Source organism: Camelus bactrianus, chromosome 5 (assembly GCF_048773025.1).
Source record: "Camelus bactrianus isolate YW-2024 breed Bactrian camel chromosome 5, ASM4877302v1, whole genome shotgun sequence".
In the NCBI taxonomy this organism is placed as follows: Eukaryota; Metazoa; Chordata; class Mammalia; order Artiodactyla; family Camelidae; genus Camelus; species Camelus bactrianus.
This window is the reverse complement of record NC_133543.1, coordinates 24,420,869-24,433,746: the sequence shown is the minus strand read 5'-3', so window position 1 is coordinate 24,433,746 and position 12,878 is coordinate 24,420,869. Positions and strand designations below refer to the sequence as shown.

Sequence of the window (12,878 nt, the reverse complement as noted above, 5' to 3'; positions counted from 1 at the left end):
CTCAGGTGTTAAGTTTTATAGATGGCATACTTTTAAGAAAAGCAGGACAGTTAAAAACAGTGAGAGGTTGCTTCGGTCAGTTTTCTCCTATAACTTTCTCTATGAGGAAATTGCGTGTTATCTTCTATCTTCTTAACACTCATTGATGGCGGCGACAATGGAGGATTTCCATAGCTGGAACTGGAGCTCTGCGTGGAGAAGAAGCTCTGACTCTCCTGCCCAGTATTACCTTTTATTTTTGATTCATTTTTCCTTTAAAAAAATTCAAAGCACTTCACAGACATTGTCCTTATTAATTTTCACAGTCCCTTCATGTCAGAAATAGACAAAACAATCTTAGATCCCCTGTCTGGGCAGATTTAGGAGAATAGACAGAGATAGGGGAAAAGAAGGGCTTTGGCCAGAGGACCCACCCAGATGCAGAAGAAGTCTGGTTGAAAAGCTGACATTTGTTATTCTAAATCACCATCTCACATGTGACCCTGCCGTTAACCACAAGTCCCTCAAGGGTTTGAGATCCTGAGACCAGAATTTGTTTGTTAAACACTCACAGGGCACCACTTGTGTGCCAGGAGCTGTTCTAAGTGCTTTCCAGATAAAATCCAGTTAGTATTCATAGTAAGCCTATGAAGTAGGTATGATTATTATTCCCATTTTCCTGATGAGGAAACTGAGGAGCTGAGATATAAATGACTTGCCCAAGTGGAACCAGGGTTTGAAGACTATACATTGGGCTCCACGGTCTTAACCCTTACTCTCTGTTGCCTCCCATACTATAAAGTAAATGAATCCTTAGCCTTTTCAATTGAAAGACAACCTCCCCTAGGATCTTCTATTGTCTGCTGTTTTGGAGCCTGTTTGTTGACATGATGATTTTTGTCAGAGAAGGAACTCAAAAGCCCGTGTGTGTGTGTGATATACATAGATGAAGCAGAACAGAAGTTTACACAGTACAACTCAGATGCAAAAAAAAAAAGGTAACCTTATAATCACAAACTAAGCCCATCCTACTTGACCAACCCCTCTTCTTGCTCATGTTAAGGAAGACACTTAAATTATTTTATAAAATTTAATTCAGTCTCTTCCAGTTTAAAATTGTCAATTGATGAGGAGGGTCCTAATTACCTCCCTGCCCCCCCCAAAATTTAAAAAAATAAAACTGTCAGTTGGGAGTAAAGAGTGGATTCAAATTCATGTTCTGTCTCAGGACTATATCTCCCTTCTCCACTGGCACCTGGGTGTGGTGGGTGGGGGCCCTTTGCGTTTCCTCTGCCTCGAGGAGATGGCCCTCATCCTGTGGGGTCTCTGGGCTATCTCTACCCATGATGCTGAGGAGTGATGGGTCCTGGCTGGAATTTTGGGTGTCACTGCTAAAGGTGAAGAGCCCTGCTACAGCCTTTAGTCACAAGGCCTTGTGCTTTGTGGTCTCCTCTTTGTGATGCCCAGTTTTCTTAGCACTTCCTCATCTACTACTGCTACTTGTGGGTCCTCCTTAAGCCCTACATGTGGCATGTAGACTGGGGTCCACTAGGACCACTAACTCCACTTGAATGAAGCTGCTCCATGACTCCTCAGAGGCATCAAATGAAGGGCCATTGCCCAGTGTGGGACTTCTTTGAGTGCCCTGACATAGAACCCCAGTGTTCTCAGATTTCTCAAAATGTAACACTGGGCTCCTTCTAACGCTTCTAGAAGTTTCCACCCTACAAAACAATCCAGGACATTTGCATCTGACCTTTTGCCCCATCTCCAGTTCCCCTTTCAAATGTTTTTCCCTTATCCAAGTTCTTCCCTTCTCTATAATCCAAGCTTCATTTCTTATTTAAAGGGAAAGTTTCAGAATTTAGATAATACTTTTTTCACTCAACAAAACCCATCTTTCAAGATTATTCTCTTCAATGTAGATTTCGAATCAACTTGAAACTTAAAGTTGAGCTCTGATTTCTTTGATCCCAGTGGTGTCCACCTTCTGTCGGAACCATTGAAGAATTGTTGAAGCAATGGTTGGGGAGTTGCCCACCAACATGATTTCCCAGGAATAGCATTCCTTGATTCAGGTACCAGTATTAGAGAATAATGAGATTTCGATTTCCAAATCTTACTTCTGGACTACTGTAGTAGTAGGAGACTGAGATTACGGGTAAATACACCTGAATGGGCTCTTTTAAAAACTGCACTGTAAGCTGTCGTCATGGCCCTGTTTCCATCTTTCTTCTCTACTGCAGTCTGTCCTCTACCTCCACTAACAAAAATACTTTTTGTTCCTTCTCTGTTTTAAATCCGTTCACTTTCTGTCACCTTCAGGAACAAGTTGAATTGCTATTGTGATCTGGGCTTAGCCCAAAACCTCAGCTTGGTTTGGTGGCCTCCTTTTCCACAGCGCCTCCCCCAGTGTATCCTCGGCTGCTGAATTCCCTGGAGTCCGTCCATCCTCAGCCTCCTGCAGTCACAACAGCAAACAAGGCCCCTGCTGCCAACCTCCTGAATGCCTTTCATCCTGCTCCTTCACCCTGGCTGCTTGGCTTGTCTTTTAAGACCTAGCTCAAGTGGCACCACCCCCAGGGAGCTTATTTAGAGCTTCGACGTACTTTTTGAGTTTGATGTATCTCTTCTGAGCTACGTGAGGCCTCACTACCCTAGTACGTATCAAGTTGTGTTTTAATTGTCTATTTATCTATTTCTTTCTACCACCACTCTCCCATAGACACACACACACACACACACACACACACACACACACACACACACACACACACATGAGATCATGAATTCTAGAAGGCCACAGCTTATGTTTTTATCTCTGTATTCTCAGAATCTAGCACAAGTGTCTGGGACACATTAGATGCTCAGAACTTTTTTATTACTGGGAAAAAGAAAGGAAGGGAGGAAGAGGGAATTTAGGGCACATCCAGGATTCCAGAGAAGTAAGCATTAGGCTTGAAGATGTTCTATTTATTGGCACTAACACATCGGCTAGGATGACAAACACTGACTGCTGAAGGCATCGGCGTTTGTGCCCCACTTGAGTTGCAACTCCTACATGTTTTATTTTGCCTTTTGGGTCGTAGTACCTAGCGCTTTTGAACAAGAGTTCGATGCCTATTTGTGAATTGACTTGTCCAACTTTGTGTTTTGCCTCCCAGGACACAGGCAATGAGGACCTCTTGTCAACTGTGTTAGTGGGGCCCCCATCTTACAGGCCCGTGTTCATGTTCATTCCCTATGGTACCCATGGCCTCTTGAGGTTAAACGGAAATCCAAGAATCCCCAAAGCTCCCAGTTTTCTCAGTAACTGTCAGTTGATACTACCAGCTAGAGGGTCCCCTTGACAAGCTTTTGGCACAACAAGCTTTACCACCCCACACCCCTCCTCCAGTCTCTCAGGAATATAGCACATAAAATCACCAGAAGTAGTAGGTAAAACTTCTTTACAAGCCCCGTGGAGGAAAATGGACCATGTCTCCATTAAACTTCACAGCAGCCATAACTTGGATCAAGACCTCTGCTCCTAAGTTGTCCCAACTGTTTTTTCCCAGGATAGCTTATCACTGCAACCATTCTACACTTTAAATGATGTCTTGTGTAGAATTGTGTGCAGTTTCACAGGATATAACTAGTATTTCAGGCTTTTCCAGTATGTAGGTGGGAAATGAAGTTCTGTTTGCTCTTGATGCCCAAATTAAGATCTGAGCTATCAGCAGCTCTTACGTTCTGTTTATTTCTGGAAGTCTCTAAAGGTGTGCCTCATGAGTGCTTAGAAACTTGTTTGCCCATGAGATGACCATGCAGCGTCACTGTCTCTTTCTCTTCCATCTGCCACGTTGTCCATCATGGTCTGTCCCCCAGGACAATACTCATTGCTCCCAAAACTTCCTAAAGGAACCTTGCTGAGTATTGCCATTGATAGTGGTGCCCTGTTGCAAACTAACCTCAGGGATGGTTTGGGGAGATTTCAGTGGACCTCCACAGTCCGGTTATGATAAAAATAAGTCCCTGACCAAACTCTGCCACCCTTGCAGACATGCATTACACGGATATCCATTAGCAAGCAGCAGGGGCCAAAATGGTCCCTAAAACCTCTTCCATAATTTTAACAAAGTTCCAGCTCCCTGCCATTAAAGTCGCTCTGATGCCATCCTCACCCAAAAGTTCACTCGAGGAAGTCTCTCTGACATTCCAGAGGCTGGAAGCAATTAGGTTTAGAGTGGCTGTTGGCAACCGGAAAGCCTCTAAAACAATGGCTGGATATGACACCATTTGGAACAACCCTTCCCCAGGGTGCAGGATTCTCACTTCCTGGCTATAAAGGGTGGGAAATGTCTCTAAAATGTCTCTAAAATCCAGCCTACATTTCTTAAATACCATTTCTTTTACCAAATGAGAATGTATTTCTAACCATGAATCATGTTAATTGACAAGTTGCTAATTTCACCACTGAAAAGCAATTTCTGACATTCGCTGTGCCAGTTAGCAAAGCATTGAAGGAAAGACTGATCTCAGAGGTGCTTCATCGTGGCCCTTCTGATGTAAGGCCAGCTGATGACCCTGGAACACTTAATCTTGCTTTGGACAGCTGAGGTGCTCAGAGATGGTGCTTGAACTAACTAGCACGTCTGTAACCGCACCTGGTCAGTGATGGAGTATTTAAAGCAATTTTCAGGCACAGTGGTATGCTCCTGGAGATATCAAGATTTCAAGGAGGTCTCTCCTGCTGTTGCCAAAGTCTGCTTCCGGAACTTCTAGAGCATTCGTGGCCAGAATATGGACACAAATCCTCTCATCTGCTTTAAGACCGCTATGCTGCACTCTGTTACCAGCCTGGAAGCATGTTGCCCAGAAGACCATTACTAGCCTTTATGGTACCTTTGTGCAGATTAGAAAAATATACCCCTTCCTTCCTGTGATGCCGCCTGTGCCGGGAGTGGGCTGCACTTTTGGGCCCACTCACCCCATTGGCCAGGTAGTCTCATGAGGGCCAGAAAAAAGGCCCTGACTCTCCAAGTATAGACTTCCATAAAACCTCTCACAAAAACAGCTCCTTCAGCTTTTCCCTCAGTTCCTCACCTTTTACAAACAGTTGTCTAAGCACATCATCATCTTCAAAACACACACATACGCACATCCTAGTAAAATGTAGAAAAGCGACCACCCATCTCCCTGGGAACAGTCATTCAGGTAAATGCTGGTCTCGGCTTATAGACAGCCAGGAAAGACTGTGCTTTCCCTCCCTCACTGTGCCCTCAGTTTCCCCCAGCCTTTCCAGAAACAAACTAGAAGATTCAGAGACAGACAATTTAGCCTGTGACTATTTGCATGATTAAATTAGAACATAAAAAATTGACTTCGAGTCACTTATCAGTTAGGATGCTTTAATGACAATGAGCAGAAAACCCCAAATGGCTACAACTACTAGGAAAATGTATTATCTCACTGAGCAAGAAGTCTTGAGACAGAACAGGTGGAGGGCTGATTAGTCCATTGGCTCGAATGATGTTGTCAAGCCCCCAGATTCTTCCCATCTTTCCACTTTGCAGTCCATCGTATCAGCTTAGCTCCCTCCCAGTCACAAAATGGCTGCCATGGTTCCAGGCTTCACATACAGACATGACGATATTTGGCAGAATAAGAGAAACTTTTTGTTTAATGTGCTTTTTTGTTTAATTAGTGGGAAGACGTTTCCCAGAACCCCTTCTTCCCCCAGCACATTTCCCTTCCATCTCTTTCCCAGAACTACTTTACAAGCTCACACCCAAACCAGTGACCAGCATGGAAATGGGACCACCATGACTGGCCTTGGACTATTCACCCCTGGAGCTGAGATCAGGAAGGATGAAGGGTTTTTGTAGATGTACAGGTGTGAGAGATGCATGTGTCTAAGGACTTGAATAGAGTTTAGGGCAGCTGCTGGGGGCACGTACAGGAGGGACTCAGGAGCAGAGCAGGACGCATTGAGGAGTTGGCCTTTACCCCGCCTGTTGCACCTAGGCATTTAATACTCGTTTATAGAAATTATCTGGAAACTGGAGTCTTTAAATCGAAATTGTTTTTTATTCACCATGCCTGTCCACTGTGTGTCTTCTAACAATGCTTAAGCAGAAAAAGATGAGATAGCGTATCTCCTGCTCTCCCATTTCCTCTGCAAGGACTCCGTGAGGCGTCAGTGAGGTTATCTGATGAAGCCACTCACAATAGCAGGGCTCAGGTGTTTTTCTCGGGACCCACATGCACAGATTCTTCTGGAAGCCTCACCTGAACCCGAGTAGCAGTTCTCACCCTAGGAGACCCCTCAGACCAGAGGACAGGAATGACTTGTGTATTCCCAGGCCACCCACACACCTCCCTCCTCACCAACTACTGCTGTTAAGGCAACTTCTGAGAGCATGTGCACGTCCCCCCAAAGAGAGTTCCTCACATGTTCCCCAATTAACTTCCTCCCCCAGGCCATTTTCATTTTGAACCCTCTTTAGGCCCTGAACTGTGACTTTGGGTCTTTGCACTTCCCCTCACATCTATTTTAGAATTGAGTGCAGATGTCAAGATCATGACTGCGATGCCTTTCCTGGAGCACTGTTGAAGGTGCTAAAGAAGTGTGTTGCCACATGACCTCTGAGGTCCCCCGAGGAACAGGCAGAGAGGGAATCCACCTCAACAAGGCTGGTCTCAGGGAACAGGGGAGCACAGGTCTCAGTGCTGTGACCGACTATGGACCAGCAGACCAGTAGATATTTTATTTAGTCTTGCCGCTCAGACCTGTTGAGTGGGTATTATCATCCCAGTTTTGTAGCTGTGGAAGCTGAGTCTGAGATTAAGTAACTTGATCAAGGTGGGATTTGAGCCCAGGTGTGCTGGCTCTAAAATCTGTGCTTTTACTGTGCATCATGCCAGGCTCCAGAAGAGGTTAGTGGGGCTAGGGGTCCTCAGGGCATGGTAGTGAGCTGACTGACCTCCGGTGATAAAAACCCTGACCCTGGGGCTCTGTGGTCCTGCCACAGTTTCACCTTGTCCTTATGGGAGCAGCCGGAAGGATGGGGCAGGGAGTGGGGAAGGTGGGGGGGTGCAGGAGAGGAGACAGCAGATTTTACCCCACACTCTCTGCTCCTTTTGCAAATCAGTATTTGGAGCAGCTGTTTCCTGGGCACTCTCTCTTTGACCTCACATTTTTCAAGAAATTCAGGCCAAATGCAGGCAGGCCGTTAATTCTGAGCCATTTACCAGGTGGGGAGTAGAAAGATGACAGTTCCTCTTAGAATGAGATACTCTGGGAGCTCAAAAGCCGAAATGAATTCCCAAGGGTTTCCCCCCCTTTCTGTCTGAGACAATGGTCTCTTTCCATGTGGAACCGCTGCTGAATAACCTTTCGTGAACCTCCCAACTTGTGTAAGGAAATACATTTCTTTCTGCCCAGACAGCATTTCACTTACCCAAGTACAGAGTAGGCTGGAAGCCTGGTGGCGGTGAGGCGTATCGTACACAAGGCAGTCACAGCGGCCAAGTGCCCATTTCTGTGTTTACACACCAGCTGCCCCAGGCGCCCGCCAGAAAACCAGGCTCCTTGTATCAGCAGATGGCAGAGCCGAGTGGCCGCATAGCCCAGGAGGAGGCACTGACCATCCTCGTGCAAAGTGAAACATCTTGGGCAGAAGGCCTGCGTTTGGGATAGTGATGCTGTTTTCATGGATGGATATTCACCAGGTGAGACTCCCAAGGGACACTGCATTTTCTTTCTCATATTTCCTTATAAAAAAGCAAAATCAACTAATACTTTTTGGGCATTGTGTGACATACAAAATATATCCACCAGCCAGAGTCTGAAAGGAGATATATTAAATGGTTAAGATAGATTATGCATAAGGAGATTATAGGTCATTTTAATTTTTGGTGTGTATTATCTGGTTTTCAGTCTCTAAATTGAGCATGAAATACTTTCCTACTAAAAAAAGAAAAAATAGGAATTAATTATTTTATAAACAAAATAAAGAGATAGGAACACAGCCAGTTCACCTCAGATCTCTAATGTAGAAGGGCAGGAGCAAGACCTGGGGCCAAGCTTTGGTTTTGCTGATGGGTGGCCCATTGTTCAATCACATGTTCTTTATATATTATTATTGAAGTATAGTACGTATGGTCAGTTTACAATGTTATGTCAATTTCTGCTGTACAGCGTAAGGTTTCAGTCATACATATACATAAATATATTTGTTTTATATTCTTTTTCATTTAAATTACAACAAGATATTGAATATAGTTCCCTGGGCTATATAGTAGAAACTTGTTGTTTATTTTATATATTCTGCAAATCTCAAACTCCCAATTTATCCCTTCCTACCCACTTCCCCTCCTGGTAACCATAAGTTTGTTTTCTACGTCTGTGAATCTATTTCTGTTTTGTAAATAAGTTCATATGTGTCTTTTTTTTTTTAAGACTCCACATATGTGTGATATCATATGGTATTTTTCTTTCTCTTTCTGGCTCACTTCACTTAGAATGATGATCTCCAGGTCCATCCATGTTGCTGCAAATGGCATTATTTCATTCTTTTTTATGGCTGAGTAGTATTCCATCGTATAAATATACCATAGCTTCTTTATTCAGTCATCTGTCAATGGGCATTTAGGTTGTTTCCATGTCTTGGCTGTTGTAAATAGTGCTGTTATGAACATTGGGGTGCATGATCTTTTTGAATTAAGGTTCCCTCCGGATACATGCCCAGAAGTGGGATTGCTGTATTGTATGGTAAGTCTATTTTTAGTCTTTTGAGGAATCTCCATATTGTTTTCCATAACGACTGTACCAAACTACATTCCCACCAACAGTGTAGGAGGGTTCCCTTTTCTCCACAGTCTCTCTAGCATTTATCATTTGTGGACTTTTGAATGTTGGCCATTCTGACTGGTGTGACATGATACCTCACTGTAGTTTTGATTTGCATTTCTCTGATAATTAGCGATATTGAGCCTTTTTTCATGTACCTAGTGGCTATTTGCATGTTTTCATTGGAGAATTGCTTATTTAGGTCTTCTGCCCATTTTTGGATTGGGTTGTTTTTTTGTTATTAAGTTGTATAAGCTGTTTATATATTCTGGAAATTAAACCTCTGTTAGCCTCATCATTTGCAAATATTTTCTCCCATTCCATAGGTTGTCATTTTGTTTTGCTTATGGTTTCCTCTGCTGTGCAAAAGCTTATAAATTTGATTAGGTCCCATTTGTTTATTTTTGCTCTTATTTCTATTGCATGGGTATACTGCCCTAGGAGAACATTGCTAAGATTTATGTCACATAATGTTTTGCCTATGTTTTCTTCTAGGAGGTTTATAGTGTCTTGTCTTATATTTACATCTTTATGGCTTCATAAATTATTATAAAGCAAGTGTTACTAGGGTCAAGAACTAGAACTTTCCCAGCCACCCCAGAAGCCTCTTCACCATATTTCATCCCAACCCCAGCCTCCTTCCCCTGGCAACCATTATTTGGAGAAATTGTGTACATTTATGCAAACTATTAGCTCATTTTATCACAAATCTTCTTACCCACATTGCCCTTTCCTGGGATGCCCTTGGCCCTTGCAAATCACTGTTAGCACGCACCCTCCACGAAACTTTTCCAGATTGCCCCTTTCTGTGTGTTGAATGCCCATGTGTGTGTTGAACATGGAGGAATCCCAGAGATTGTGTCCTGGGTTCTGCTCCCTCTCTTCTGCATTACTTAATTACTTATATTTTGCTCATTTCATTTTTCCCTTTGGTCAGTTTTGTCCCTACATTGTCCCCTTCCTGACTATATTGTAGATTCTTTCGAAGTAGAGAGCAAACTGACTGCTCTTGCATTCCAGACCCCTGCTCCTCAGAGGGTGGTCCGCACACCAGCAGCGCTGGCATCACCTGGGAGCTGGTTAGAAATGCAGAAAATCGGGCCCTACACCTGGCTTACTGAATTGAAAACTGCATTTTGCCAAGATCCCCCGATGTGATCTTGTGCACATTCCAAGTTGAGAAGCACTGTCCTGGAGCAGTGCTTTCTCATGCTTGACTGCACACTGGAAACTCCTGAGGGTCTTCCAAAAACACTCATGCCTGGGTCCCACCCTCGGAGATTCTGTTGTAGCTGGTCAGGGAGTTGGCTTGGGCATCAGGATTCTAAAAAGTTTTCCTGGGACTGGCTTTTTTTTTTTTTTCTCAGAATCTAGAACTTTAAATGCTACAACCAGGAACATCTACAGCAAACTGGGACAAGTTGGTCACCCTAGCCCTGGTAGCATAACGTGCAGGTGGAGTTGAGATGCTCAGCTCAAGAGAGCATGTGGCGAAGGCAGGAGATGCAGTACTATACCATCCTTTAAGTCTTTTAAAAGCAGAGATGGCACTGAGCAATTCTTTTTGTATGTCTTCTATTATAATGTTTTGTACACAAAGCCTTTTGCTTATCACCAATATGCTGTCTCTCCACGTAGTCCACTGTCATGCCCTTGTTTATAATTTTTTTAATGGGAAAGGGAGTTTATAATTTAACACTCACACCTGCAGGCACGTGTACACACACCTACTTCCCACTTTCCAAGGAAAGATCTTAGGGCCCTTCCTCTAAATGCTGTTCTGGGGTGACTTTGCTTCCCGTTTAGACACCCCATCATGGCTGCTCACCCAACCCCAGGCCTGCTGGGTTGGCATCTTGGAGGGCACACTAGCTCTGAGTGTCACTTATGTTTCTTCAAGACTTGCAAAAGATGACAATATGTTTATATTTGGTTTTCCAAAGCTTACCCACATAACCAAGCAAGACAAGTATCCTTGAGTGTGCAGTCTGATGTAGGGAAGTCAGGTTCCGAAGGCAAGCCCTCAGCCATCTTTAGATTCTTCTATGGCAGACATGCAGGATGTTGGTTAGGAGCAAGACCCTGGGAGCTCCACTCCTGGGTTCGTTAGCAATGGCACTTACCCCGTGCTTCAGTTTCCTTATCGCTAAGATTGAGATACTTATGTTGTGTTTACCTCTCAGACTCAAGCTTTCCCATCTCCTCCCACTTTATGTTACTTTTTTGAAAGTAGACTTTATTTTTTAGGACAGTTTTAGATTGCAGAAAATTGAGACGATAGTACAGAAAGTTTCCATATACCCTGCACCCAGTTCCCCTAATTTTGACATTTTATGTTTGTATGGTACATTGTTTCAGTGAATATAACTCTATTATTATTAACTAAAGTTCGTATTTGTTTAGATATTTTCAACTTTTACCTAATGTTATTTTTCTGTTCCAAGATCCCATCCAGCATATATTGCCTTTAATTGTCACGTCTCCTTAGGCTCCTCTTGGCTGTAACAGTGAAGGCTCCCTTTCAATAGCAATTACTATATTACTGTAACAGTTGTATTATTCACTATTGTGTTCATGAAATGGAATGCATAATTAGTACTCACACACATAGTTTAAACATCAATATAATGACCTAATTATAATGGAGGAGTGAAAGTAAACCAGCAAATATTTAATATGTATTTGCTTTTATAAATGCTTGGATCTGTATCAGAAGTCATAAAATAGTCAGATACTTGCAGCTAATTATAATTTACTAGTTATAAAATAGTCAGATACTTGCAGCTAATTATAAAAAATAACACAAGACTGGAATATTACTGACACTTTTTCTGTATTTTTGACATCTTGAAATAAGAGCTGAATAAAAATATTCATATAGACATCTGGAATTACTGGGTCTGTGACATACGTTTGACAGGTGCTGATGTATTGATGGCTGACTCAGGTGCCCTGAGTGGAACTGGCTTCATTGTCCTGATTTTCCACAACGGTGAACAAAGTACAATCTCTCCTAGACTTATACAGTAGTTACATTTACAGAAAAGCCAGTCTGTATTCAAATGCTGCAAAAATATTTTGTGTTTCTATGGAAAGTTATAGTTCTACTGTAATTAGAAACATTTTAACCACAGCAAACGTCCAGTCAGACATATGAGAGCGATGTGGGACCCAAGCAATCATTGTGCTGCAAAATCCTAGCATGGTGGGACTCCCTGCCTCCTCCTCCACCCCACTGAATGCCAGTGTCCCTTTCCCCTTATTGTGGTCACCAATTAAAGCACCTGCAAATTGCCAAAACGCCCCCTAGAGGGCGGTACTGCTGTGGACTGTGGTGCTAGACGGAGCTTAACAGACTTGCCTTGATTGATTTCTTCCTTTGTAAAATGCTAGTAGTAGTTAAGGGATGGAGACAATGCATGTAAAACGCTGAGCAAGCACACAGTGCATCCTCCAGATTGTAAGCTAATATTATTTCCCAGTCAATCAGCAGAGATTGTTTGGGGGAACACCGTGTTCTTGGCATCCAGGTAGATGTGGCTGAGGGAAAATGGGGATCAGGCCAGCACCACATTCCCTGCCTCAGACATGAAATAAGCAGTGAATTATTATGTGAATACTTGGAGGTCACAAAAAAGAGAGCCTAGGGAGAGCTGGAGTCAGAGAAATCTTTCTGGGGGAGAGCAGAATGCCTTATTGAGCCAGGGCAGCTGGAACTTGAAGGAAAATATATTTATCCCATGAGTAATAAATAACTCCTAGATCCTTACTTCAGAGTGTGGTCTTCAGACCTGCGGCATCAGCAGCCTGAAGGGTTGTTAGAAATCTCAGCTTCCACCCCAAGACCTACAGAGTTAGAATCTGCATTTTAACATTAACAAGAATCTCAGATGTTCACCTGCACATTCAGATTTGATATGCGCTGGAGTAGAGAACCTTGCTCCTTTGAGAGAGCACAGACCTTGAGTGTGTGTGTGGGTGTGTGTGTAAGGGAGAGAGGGAGAGAGAAGGGGGCAAATCCTTCCACATTGTGGATGGTAGTTAAGTACTGAGAATCACAAAGGTG

General features: G+C 43.3%; 1 protein-coding gene across 1 annotated transcript in view; it reads left to right on the top strand.

The window, feature by feature from the left end:
* Positions 1–7,481: 7,481 nt before the first annotated feature.
* Positions 7,482–12,878, top strand: part of TMEM163 (transmembrane protein 163) — a 214,754-nt gene continuing 209,357 nt past the window's right edge. The window contains exon 1 of the mRNA XM_074363557.1: positions 7,482–7,692. Coding sequence (XP_074219658.1) covers positions 7,674–7,692 — 19 coding nt within the window. The 5' untranslated portion in view covers positions 7,482–7,673. The remainder of the gene's footprint in view (positions 7,693–12,878) is intronic.